At 38.2% G+C, this 13,396-nt stretch overlaps 1 protein-coding gene across 2 annotated transcripts in view; it reads right to left on the reverse strand.

Annotated features, from left to right (window-relative positions):
• Dos (daughter of sevenless) overlaps positions 1–7,710 on the reverse strand; it is a 32,480-nt gene extending 24,770 nt beyond the window's left edge. Inside the window, exons 1-8 of one of the 2 annotated variants that reach the window (XR_013079515.1) lie at positions 7,058–7,710; positions 6,707–6,839; positions 6,451–6,633; positions 6,095–6,376; positions 5,303–6,028; positions 5,090–5,229; positions 4,759–5,005; positions 1,140–1,231 (exon numbers count right to left, since the gene is read on the reverse strand). Coding sequence is in view for 1 of the 2 variants with exons in the window: in XM_076763255.1 (XP_076619370.1) it covers positions 4,760–5,005; positions 5,090–5,229; positions 5,303–6,028; positions 6,095–6,376; positions 6,451–6,633; positions 6,707–6,839; positions 7,058–7,138 (1,791 nt within the window). In the remaining variant the exon portion in view is untranslated. Of the gene's footprint in view, positions 1–1,139; positions 1,232–1,778; positions 5,006–5,089; positions 5,230–5,302; positions 6,029–6,094; positions 6,377–6,450; positions 6,634–6,706; positions 6,840–7,057 lie in introns of those variants that run through there. The other variant, XM_076763255.1, reaches the window with a different exon arrangement.
• Positions 7,711–13,396: the final 5,686 nt, after the last annotated feature.

Here is a 13,396-nt window from a genome sequence, read left to right on the forward strand (position 1 = left end):
GATAAAGTTGAATCGTAAATAGCGACTTTTGTAAACAAAATGGACGTTTCACTGATCCTGGTTAGTACGTTCATTTCAGAAGGAAGGAAAGTAAATACGAGAGACGATTGGAAACTAAGATATTCAACAACTTCGTTACGCGAGCAATAAGGATGTAAACAAGCTCTAACCTGCATTTGGTTCTGTTCCGCGGCGATCGAAGTTCAATTTTTCCATCATGGCGGTATTACGAAAGCTCGCGAAAGAATGCACGCGTCGTATATATTACGCTTGCCCGAAGAACGTTACCGATAATGATCGTTATTGTGCATGAGAATTTCTCACTTGCTACGGCGCGCTTCGCAATAACCGCCAATAACGCAACAACAATGTGGATGCATAACGAGCTGGCGTTGCATGTACAAGGGAAACCATAAACATTGTTTGACTGACGAAACGCTGGAACTATCTTGAGAAAGAAGCCGACTCGGTGAAGATACTTCGTTGACAGTTCGCGATAGAGAAAGAAAAAATACTCCCGCTCCCCATAAAGTGGTAACAAACCGTCTCACGATCGGACGTGACACTAGAAACACGTTCAAAGTGTTCAACGAACATCGAGCGCGAAGCGTTTCGGATCAAACACGGAATCGACTGACATTAATTCAGATATTTGTAACGAATGTCACGCTGCAACGCCGAGAGGGGTCAGGAACGGTAACGCGAATAACCATGTACGTTGATTCAGTTGGCTAAATAGTTGGAAAATCCACAAGTGGCTACGGCAACGTTCGCATGCACGCGACTATTAGACAAATTTCATTTCTCGACAAAATGGAGAAACCTAGCTTTACGTAAGCAACGTAACGAGAAAACTGTTCGGATATATTAAATTCGTACGAGAGTAGTGCGTAACAGGTACGCTACACATGTCGCGATCCAACGTTTCGAAAGATCGTTTCTTATGTAAACGGACTTCGAGCTAACGGAACCGAATGTAGAGTCACATTATTCGAGTATAGAAAATACACGTAAAATTACGTCAACGTTAAAATCTAGTCATCGTCGGTTCGTGTGTATCTCATCAGCTAACAAGTGGCTGCGGATCGATCATCACGTGGAACTCGAATTTCGACATACGTTGCGTGTAACGTGCTTACCTTGAAAGCGAAACTGGAAATGCTGCTGCAATTGTTTTCGACGTTGTCCAGTTCGTCTGGTTGGATTCCTGTCCCTTAATGAAACAGGATAACTGCACAAAGACGAGCACACTTTTTCAGTTAAACAGTCGACAAGTAAAACACAAAAATACAATGGTTCACAGGTTCAACACAAAAAATAGAAGGAAGCACCTCGTGTATTCTTTACCGCGACGCGGGATGCTCTTTACGCGATGCAATTCGGTTTCACGACGAAAGAAAACAATGTAAACGACAAACACGAACAAAAATAACTAACGCCCGCTCGACGGTTAGCGAGCGAATGAGGCTCTGTTTTCCGTCGATCCCACCACCAACCGTCACGCAGGCCAATAACCTGGCAGCATTTGCATGAACATTCTAACGACCTTGCAACTACGGCGTCGATAAAACAGCATGCTATATCGACTAAAGATAATGATACTCGAAACTTGTAAATGCTTTCGACGCCGTGTGGCTCGCATATACTCCACTCTAGGTCTTTTCGTTCGCATCGTTCGACATTCCTATTTATTTTATTCAATTAATAGATAACCAATAAGACCAACATGAATATAACAATTTATTCGTAACATTTATTCGATCGAACAATTAAATCTTTCTTCGTTCGTTCCAAAACATTTCATTTTATAGCTGACATTTTTATTTCTATGTAACAAGTAACGAATAAAGAGTTATTTATCTTTTATCTCTGTGGTAACGGTGAATAAAGACAGGTGCTTCTTTCTTACTTTCGAAAACTCTTATTTCACATTTTTCAATCAAATATTTGCAGATTTCTGCCGTTTAGAAAACACGAATTTGGACGATGTCCATTTAAACGTAACATTAATGTATCGTGAGAGATCAAGCAAAAGCAGATGTAATGCACGATGCTTCCAGTTACTTATACGAAAATTAAATTTCATTCGATCGCACTAGTGTTCCGATTGTTGCTCTATAATTCAATTTCGTTAACCGTTAATGATCAAAAAAATTATTTAAACTTATTTCGAATAATATACAAATCTTTGCAGAAATATAAATATGTTAATGCCGTGTTTGTACGTTGCTTTCTTTATACGAGTCATGCATACTGTACATGCATTACTACGAATAAAATACATTAACGCATAAATATAATTTGGAAAACCAACGTCTCACGTTGCACAGTGGAACAGAGTCCCTAATAAAAGAGTTACTACCACTAGTACTTTGGTCTCAATTTAAAGCGTAGATCATACGGAATCGGGGCAAACAAAATTAGCTGTGAATCTAATCGGTATACCAAACATCCTTTCCACGCGAACAGAAACGCATACACGAAGGAAAGAGTGGAAATGCGTGCGAATAAATCGACCACAGCGATATATCGGGAGACGAAATAACACGACTCTATTGCATACAAATTTTCATACAAATTTGAAAACTCATTATATATCGGACTAGCTTTTTGAGATTCCGTACCAGTGTGCATTATTGAGTTACGATTTCTTCTACGATCACACGTACTTATAAGAAACTAAAATTATGTTTAATAAAGGCTACCTTGAAACCCCGGCAATTAAAAATATTATCGATCAGTAATTATTTTATCTCGCACAAATAATAAGGCAAATAATTTTCCAATAATGTACAAATTTCCTTTATGGAGAGGAAATTACAATACAGCCATTATAAAAATAAAACTGTATACATATATGTATTGTTGTATATGTATACATTTTTTTCATAGTTAAAATATATTTTCACGTACTTTTAGTGCGTATATATGTATACACATCTAGCTATGGCATGTGATTCTGTATTGTAATGGTTATTAAAAAATCCTTATACCTAATAGACATAAAACTTACAAAGGGAACAAACCATTAATGGAACACCTGTAATGAGACAGGGAAGTGTAATAGAAGCACTCTGGGATAGACATAACGACAGTAGAGTTACAGATGCCAATAATAGATCCTGAACTACATAGATAGTAATATAGTAGTAGTGAAGAATTTTATGTGTTAGCAAGGTTATAGACCAGGTCTATCCCATTCTACAGAACGCAACATACGATCAATTCGATAATTGAATTGATTTATTATTCACGATTGATTGAGCCCATTAAAAAGAGGCAATATACAGGCTCATGAAACGTGAGGATAACCTATCCATGGAATCAGAGCTAAGGATAGATTAGAAAACAATTGTGCTAAAGATGAAATGTCACTCAAGGAATTAGTCACATCTAAGGGTTTGAGATGGATTATAGCAAGTTGGATTTCAAGAGACTAGATGTAGATCCTGGACATATGGATGCTGGATCTTTAGTAAAATTGGGTTGCAACATAAGAAATTCATGCAGGAAAAAGTGAAAATGGTGAAACGTATTTTACGTGTAGGCCAAGAAACGAGCCGAAGAAGGTAGGCGAAGATGGAAAGCTGACATTTAATAAAGGAGCGATTGGGGAAGAGCTCGTGGAACATAACGAACAGGGCCATCGATTTATTTAATTTGCTGATGCGAAAAGCAGACTGTCTCACTACATATTGCTCGACGACCTTATATCTAAGGCCAACAGATGTAAATCGTTATTAAAAAATATGCGTATGTCTTTCGTTTATTGTGATTTTATGGCCATGATTTCTGATTACCATACGTTATTAACTCGTGTCAGCAGGTACAGTGAACACACTGTCAGTAATTAAATATAAATTATACATTTTAAAAACCTGTCCTATAACGTCATGAGAGAAAAGAGAATATAGATAACAACAAAAGTATAATTTAATCGAAATAGCGTAAGATATAAATAATTATATCAACGGTTTTCGTTTAAAACTATTAAAACCAATATAGACGAAAATAAATTTGCGCGACATTAATTTTGCGAAGAATAGTTGTGAAATAATTGTACATCTACCGTATCTACATCCATAAATATGATACTCCATTGTCCGTCCATGATATACCCTAACAAACAACTCATCACCTCAGCAAATAAAAAAAAAGAAAATAAACAATAAATTCAGGCACATCGAAAATATATTACATATTATTTGTTTAATAGTTAAAATTAGGATATCTAAAAAATTTCAGCAATACCATACACATTTAATTCGTTGCATGGTCGATAATAAAAATGCCTCTCTCTTGTATTAAATGTATGTAAAACCTATATAAAAACAGTGACCGTACCTAAATGTAATAATACTTACTCTTCTAATTAAAAATTCTTTAACAAATTGTGATACATCAAGTCCCGCAAAAGCGCGTTCTTTTATCGTCTCTTTATCGTTTTCCCTTAACTTTAACATTACATTTTTGGTCCATTGAATATTGCTATCTCTTCGGTTTCCAACTAGTCGTATATCATTGATAACGAAGATTTGAAATCATCTTCGACTTAATAACAAACATAACGATTTAAAAAAGCATCGGAAGAGTCGCTAAGTACTGCGTGAGTATCGCAGTTTTGTAATGTCATAGAGTGCTAGTAAAATAGTAACAATACTATACACAACTTAAAAATGTTCGCGAATCTCCCGCCCTTTCTCTTTGATGTATTCAAGAATTTAGTCAACAAAATTTAAAAGAAAAACAAAAGCTCACGCTAAGCAAGTTCGTCCGTGCATTGTTTCCTTTCCTCCTCGACTCGTTGGCGGGTACGATTAAATGCTTCGGTTTTTAAGAAATCCACTGTTTTGTATACCGTCGTATTTGGTGGAGACTGAGTTGGAGGTAAGCTTGAAGAGGTAAAACTTTCTGTCGCCTCTAAATCAAGATCTAAATATTGCAAAACAACAAGACGTCGATTCGAAGCGGGAATGAACGTATTTTGATCCTGGTAGTAGTATATCTGGAAAAAATTGTAACAAAATAAAATAATATCGTCGTTATAGTATTGGTATACACGATATAAAAATCATTTATTCTTACGAACCTCTTCTTTATCATCGAAAGCATTGTTATCTTCGTCCGATGTTGACTGATTCCGATTTGAGTGTACATGAGACGGGGGCGTTGGACTAGGGGCTGCTCTAATTCTTCCTCTTCCAGGCGGAGAAGCTAGTTGTAGAGGTCCTGGAACATTGAATTTTTCTTTAAACTCTTCTGTTCAAATTTGGATTTAATGCAGAAACGAAGATGTAAATACCTGTGCCTTCCACCGGAGATTTATTTAATGGTGGTTTGAGCTTTCTATTAATACTCGGCGGTTCGGCAGGCGAATGTTCCGCAGAACTCATTTCTACGACTGGTGCTATTGGTCCGGGTGAAGGTTCATTACTAATAATTGACGTAGAGTCGCTAGTTTTTCTGCCCGGTTTTAATTCTCGGTAAACAACTGGTGGTGGAGGTGCCATTGTCGTGGGTACAGAAGTCGAATTATCTCGAACAAGTGGACTGGGTAAATTTGAATACGTAGCAGTTGTTGAACTTTCGGAACGTGGACTCGATGGTTCGTCTTCTTGAAAATCGTATCGAAACACACGCGTTTCTTCGACGGTACTAGGGGCGGCGTTCGAGTAAAAATGTTTAGACGATTGATCGATCGGAGTTGTATCGATTGTTTGTCCCGGTTGGTGAGATCTCGGAAAATCATAGGATTCATCCGTCACGGTTATAGTCGCAGGTGTCGATGGTGCGGGGGTGGCCGGAGTAGTAGGTTTTGAGCTTTCGGTAGCACCATCTAAATTTAAATAATTATGACCAGGATTTTCAGGTAACATGTGCGGAGGTTTTGGTGGCCTAGGAGGTGCTGGTAACTTCTCTACGGAAGGCGGTACAGCAGAATCAACGATCCTCAACTTTCCAAATCGTTTTCTAACGCTCCAAGAACCAATTTCGGCGTCGTTCGAACCTTGCGGTTGTTTGGTTTCACCTACCGTGAACGATTCAAGTTACGTACTTGGATGAAACAAAACAAACATTAGTAATAAATAATTACCCGAGGAAGGAAACGTTTCCCAGTTAACGCTAGGCACAGGAGCAGTCCACTCGTCGTCGGTGAAGACACTTTCCGCGTCAGTAGTCGTCGGGGATCTTGGAGGAGAAGGAGCCAATCGTCTGGGGGCATCATAATGTTCAGGTCCTTGACCAAGAGCTGAATTAAGAGAACTGGTATCGTTTAAACGACGTCCAGAAATGCATTCGCTAATAGGAATATAAGGACCAGAAATAGTGCTAGTAGGCGAAATTGGTGGGGATTCTTGGGTTTCAAACTGGAACACTGTAAGAGAGTAATTTCAGATGAAACTGAAAATGCATTAGATCTTAAATAACATAAATAACAACAGTATATACTTTGACACTGCTGCTCCTCATCTTGCGTGTATGCTTTCAAACCGCACACTTGACAAACCGCATCCACCCATTTGTTCATATCTGCTTCACTTTCTGCTACTAAATAATATGTCCTTTTGGGTGTTTTAACATTGAACATGTACTGATACTTCTGCTTTCGATTCTCAAATCTTAGTCCTGCATCTACCTGCAAACAGACATAGATAAATTTCAATTATGAATCGCTGAAACCTAATGAATTTTACAAATTGGAAACCTACCTGTTCACATTGATCAAGATCGATACGACCTTTCAATTTTCTACAAGGTCTATCTGTATAGTACTCTAAAAAGTATTGTCCAGGTAACTCTCCACTATGTCGAAGAGCAAACCACCTTTTCCTCCATCGCTGGAATTAAACAAACGTAGCAAACGAATTAAGAGTCATACGATTTACTCGATAGAGAAAAAGTCAATAGAAGCATTCCGATAGTTTGAGGTTAGAATTCGGAGTTCATCGACGGGATCTGGGCACGGTGGTTTTGACAAGCGTTCAAGAACGTAAACAATGAAAAGTTTACGAGCGAAAAGAATTCCGTGTTTGTCATGATTCTATAAAATACTAACCGCTCGCCAAAGTTTTGTGGGTGGTGATTTAATAAGCCACCCTTCGTGCACTATCTCCTGGCTGGTTTTTAGTACCTCCATTCCTATTTGGTTTTGATCACGAACCTTTTAATAATCGTGCATTGTTACGAAGTGCGTGGAACCACCGACAAGGATGGCACGCTCGTCGTTCATTTGTCTATTTTTGGACGGCACACCAGCAATCTCACAGATATACCGACCGTCTAGTAATCTCTTCACGATGATACACCAACTAACACATCGCCAACGGCTTCCTACCATTAATGTGCATGATCAAAGCCAAACACCCTCTGAAGAGATAGGGAAGAATTAAAGAGGAACACCGAAACGAGACGATGATACGTAAAGGTCCGACTATCGTCGTCGTGCCTCCATTACCACCACCATCTTGACAACGCGTGCCAAGCCATGTCAAACATCACGGATGACACACGATTCTCTCGATCTGCGACCATTGATAATCGTCTAATGACGCACCACTATCCCTATCAAAACCTAAATCATTGTTCATAATTAAGTTGTCGCTTTTATTATAATATTCTGTCTGAATTCTTTCGATTAAAAGCGAATTCAATGACGCATCGTTCGCTCGCGATCTGAGCGAACGGAGCAACGGCGTGTACGAATCGAAAGTATTCCAGTTTAACGCGAACAAAGAAATTCCTGAGCGAGTATCTAAGATCGATGTTAAGTGTAGTTTTTGTATAAATAATGTCTTTTCTACGCGAACAATGTAACGAATATAACAACGTAACACGGCTTTAGAGATTATTGAGCGATTCGTGTGATCGTAATTGTTTCAAGGCAAATCATAAGCTATTGTTTTTTTCGCAAATTACTACTGATAGTGTCCAGGTTACGCAGTCTTCGATATTCGAGACATTGCATTTCGAACAGCAATCGCATACTGAATCTTGAATGAACAACTTGAACGTTAAGTTAACCGCTTAACGTTTACTTTTGTCTTTTTGGTAATTTTTATAGGGTTATACTTTCAAATGCCTGATTCAACTAGAATCAACCGAAAAATTAGACAGCGTTAAGAGGTTAAAAAGAATGGGCAACCAAGACAAACCGTGCATGTTTCCGTATTGATCAAACATATTTGCGTCGACGGTTACGGGCACGCAGTACATTCTCGTTTTATCAATTTCAATTGCAATCTTGGCGAGACGACAAAAAATACGCGTGTCGAGACGTACGGCGGTTAATTTGCAATTCAATGCTTAACGCGGTAGACGCCAATCGATATTTAAACCTAGCCTCCGTTCACGATAAGCGATGGTTTTTTACGATGCGAGTTTATACCTCGACGCGAGAAGAACCAGTGATTTCGTAGACACTCGAAACTTGAATGACCAATAAATTGTTTATTAAATATTTTTGTTTGTATATTTTTTTTTTTGTTTTCTATACAATTCCGTTACGAGGGTAATATCGGTGTCGCAAACCAATCGCTGAAATGAAACGCGTAAAAGGGTCGTTACAAAGATGAAAACGAATCTTGTGGTCACGGGGCGGACACGATCCCGTGGAAATCAAGGTCCATTTTACGTAAATAATGCGACGCGTTCAAAATGGAATGTATCACTATCGATGTCGCATCGACATAGTACAAAAGGAGCCGCGATATATGTACTTTACAGGACGATTACAATTCTTACTCGAGCGCGTGTATAAAATGAAAAGGTCGCGTAACGCGTGGGATCTTATAATTGTTAGTTACAATTTTGCATCGATATACAACAGGGAATCCCGTAATTTTTGGTACAGTCGAAGAAAAGATGGCTCGTAATTAAAAGTAAGTCGAAAATGTAAATAGTCGGTAGCACGCGCGTAATCATCGGAATCGATTTTCTTTCGCCATACATTTTCGACTTATTTTTGGATTAGAAAACCACCAAGCCTTCTTTGGTTATAATACGTATCATCGGGAACCCGTTATTTACTCCATTGGACGAATATTGTTCTGCTTAACGTACTTGAAACATTCCTCGTCGCGCTTGATCGGTGCAAGCGCAGTTTCCAAGTATGTAATAAGCGCACCTTTCTCTGCACTTGGAAAATTTCCTCTCTTCACAGCTCGGCGTTTACTACAATAATCTATACATATCTATACATTGAGCTTTAATTCACCATGGTCCTGGCGTCACGATAATAATAGTGTTGGTACATTGTCTAGTACACGCGTGTACAATATGTATATAGAATATACGTATGCATGTATAAATGTTCATATAAACGTGCGTGTAAGTGAACGGGGGACTCTGAACTTCCTCCTTGTCATCAGTCCGATATATCTCGTCCGACGAGGATTCGTCGCTACGAAAAATAAAGGTAAAACGTGTCGGTCTCTTCGAATATCGGTTTTCCACGGGAAAAGAAAGAGGAATCTAGCAGGAAAATTCACGGAAATCTCTTGGTAATACATTTTATCGATCACGCGATCGCATCGCGAGCGACAATTTTTTAAACGAATCCTCGCTAGCGTTTGTTTCCAGCACACGACAACGAGACCCATAAAATAAATAAAATGCTTTACAAGAGGATGGTTAATCGAAGGATCGACATTATTGTTGGGAATAGTTCTGAGCGCGAAACATCGGCTACAGTTGTGAACGAGGTTGTCCAATAGCGTACAGGTAACAACGTCCAGATAATTCAAATGTTCATACGTAAACTTTATTTCGTTAGATTTCTCGTGTTGCGTTAATGGTACGGTATGTATAAATATATACACATATATGTATAACTCTTACGTGTCGGTTATTCGTTTACGTTGTTACATTACAAGCTGCAATCGGATAAGGGATTAGTTTTCTTACGCCTAAGGAAAGGGGGCACGGTGACACAACCGGAATAAATAGAGGGACGAAAACGGAAACGAGACGCGGCTACGTTCGTTGCATATTTTAGTCCCGACTCGTTTTTTTGGATCACTGTTTCGACGAGGATGGTGTATCGAGGCAATAAGTACCGGAAAGTACTTAGCAAACCAAGATTTTGGACCATCGTGTAACGCAAAGAGTTTTTTTTCTTTCTCGTTACATCTTTTTGTCGTTGGGGGTAGGTTGAACAAGCTCGTATAAGAGTGAACAAGAACAGGTACTAAAATATGAACGAAGATCATTGAAACAGATCGACTGTCTCGCATTCGGACACGAAGTCCTCGTTAATCGTGAATTTATACATTTTGTCGACGGTCCGAGACAATGGTACATACACGCTCGCGTTCAAATGCTGGATCTTACTGATAAATCGGTTCGATTCAATGCTCTTCTCGTCCGGATAAGAAAAAAAGGAAAATCATCGTCGACGTTCATATACAAATATTCGTGTAAAATATGCGTAAAACAGAAAAAAAAAGAGTCGTAAGAAAGAGACCATTTTCTACGGCAAGAAATAAAACGTTAGAAATAAAATTACAAAAAGTGGAAACAATCTTCGAATCAGAATTCACGGGTGCATGAGTAAGCAAGCGAGGCGCCACTGTATACAACAGAGTTAACAGAAAAACTTTAGTTTTTCACACGCTATAAATTTAAATCGTTTATTATAGAGTACACGCGCAATGACAAAAAATGAAAGTGTGCTGTCGATGTACACGGATAACAAGAGATCGCTCTGCTATGTCCCCGGAAGATAAGATAAAAATAATTCGTTCTTCGCTTCTTAATACTCTCTTCTTCGTGATTATATAAATATTATCGATAAGAGATACATCTTTCTTTGAGGATTTTGGTATTTCGATACACGTATGTACAACATGTAGAGAATCAGAACTGAGAAAAAAATAAAAATTGGAATGTATTTTTAAAACTTCTTTTTTAATAATAATGTAACAATAGTCGGGTTAAATATTCATTGAACATCAACATACAGGTGTCCTTATCTACGTTTACAAATCGTCAAAGAGGAAAAACGAAGTCTTTTTTTTTTTTTCTTTTGTTCACGTCCAAGAGTATAAAACTGTAGCAAAAAACCTAAATTCACTTTTCCCTCTCCGAGCGGGTCGCGAGGCTAACTTTCGCGCTTTTATAAACCGAACTTATGTTACAAAAAACGCCGTTTTATAAAAGAAATAGAGGAAAAACAACGAGGCGAAAGAAAAGAAATAGCAACTAAAGTTTTTCCTAAGTCACTCTGCGAGCGGTCTTTACAGCAGGACATATTACAAAAAGGTATATAATCTGAATGGCGAGTGACTGATAATGTGTCCTTTTCTCCATTCGCGCGCGCGTGAGTGCGTGAGTGTGTGTGTATGCATGTGTATGTGTACATACGTCTCGTTTAGCGAGAACGATGAGAATCCCACCGGTAGAAAATAAATAAAGGAACGCGCGTCGTCGAAGTATTGTACAATATTTATCGTGACCGATGCAGTGTTGGATCAGGAATTTGAGACTGGATTGAGAGAAAATGGGAAAAACTTGAACGTTTCCATCCATCCTATTCGACTCTTTCCTGGGAGAAGAAAAACAGGAGACCGGGATCGAAAATGGTGTGTTTTTCATTTCTATCTTTTTTCCACCTGGGGGATAAATGTTACATTTGCGTCTCATTAGTCGTTTAATTAGACAATCATCATCATCATCATCATCATCATCATCATCATCATCATCATCATCATCATCATCATCGTCAATTTACTATTTACGAAATGTCATAAGAAAAAGTAGTACTCTATAGTTGGTATTTCAATAATAATAGCGTAATAATAATAATCATTATTATTATGTTTCATAATTTTGCCTGTGATTATCGTCTATTGGATAATTAATTAATTGATTAATTAATTAATTATTGTTTATCTTCATCTCATGATATAACCGCGACCTATATTGTGTTCCGTTAATATAAAAAAGAAAACAAAATCGTATAATATATATTTATATATAGCGTTGTATCATTCGCTTCTCGTTACAATAAATTGCCCCGAACGCCGACGTACCAACAAAGGTCCGACGAGCCAAAACCGCTTCCGCTTCGCCATTGCCTTTCTTTTTGTATTTATTCGGAAACAATCTGCGAACTTCCGAACGCTGCAAGATCTTTCCCTTTTCTCTCTTACTCACTCAGTCACACTCTCTCTCTCTCTCTCTTTCTCTCCCTATGTTCAAATGCGCTTAAGAACCATTTTTACACTCGCAATTTGTTCCACGAACACGTTCAAGATAGAGAAATCCTTTTTCACTAGCGAAGCGTCCGCGATCCGTTCGTTCGCAAACGAACTTTATCGCGATCATTCTTCTTTTTAATAATATTAATTAATTTAATAGAATCAATGAATAAAATAGATGATAGATCGCGATCATCGGAGTGGCACGCCGACAGCGTTCGAACGTCTACCACAAAAGGTATACCACTTTCAGATTTACAACACTGCCCTAAACACAGCCATACTAAGCCAAATACTTTTGGGTTTTTGTCGTTTACGATTAATTCTCCTTCCGTTAGGTAAAATCGTTTATTTAAATCTATAGTCTCAATTACCGTCCGTGCTTCGTCGTTTGTGACACTTAAAGAGTTTCCGGTTGATCCTCACTTTTCGTCTCTTTTTGTTCTAACGCTGTTCAACTCACTGTTAAAAATTGCGCGTGTACACGAGATGCACCTACGACTCCATTCCAGATTTATAGATCGATCAGGCTAAACCGTTCGATACTTAAATCGTCCTTAAATTCTCCTTTTTCCATCATTGGAAACTCGAATCTACACGTACCGAGGAAGAAAATGAAGATGCAAAGACAGGGGGAAAAGCGGAGAAGAATGAATGTACAAAAAAAGGAATGTTCTGATGTCGATGATTTTTCGATAGATGGTCCATGCCGCAAATACGATAAAAACAAACTTAGAAAAACGCAATTACTGACTTTGATATTAATAATACTTGACGTAAGTTACGTATTTTCGTGGGGAACTATACTGAGAATCGATTCTACGTAACACCGCGCCTATGATCGAATTTGTTTGAAACATCGGCGATCATATATTTATCTTCACGTTAAAATTTCTTTCCCTGTGTGAATGAAGTTATCTTTTGTTCTTCGAACGAATTCGAAGGGCATCGATGTACCAACGTATAACAATAATGATGATAATAATAATAATAATAGTTAAGCACACGTGGAGCACGTGTTACGGTGTACGATGTCGCGTGTATATGTTGTATATCCAGTCATAAGTGTGTTCAACGTACTAAATACATCACGGTAAAGTTTTTCTTCCGAGTAGATTAATTTCTTTCGGTTCGTTTTTTTTGAAGTTTTCTTACAGAGTTCTTTCTCGTTGACGGTAACGTCAAAGTTTTACGCGCAA

The sequence above is a fragment of the Colletes latitarsis genome, chromosome 4, assembly GCF_051014445.1.
Source record: "Colletes latitarsis isolate SP2378_abdomen chromosome 4, iyColLati1, whole genome shotgun sequence".
Lineage (NCBI taxonomy): Eukaryota > Metazoa > Arthropoda > Insecta > Hymenoptera > Colletidae > Colletes > Colletes latitarsis.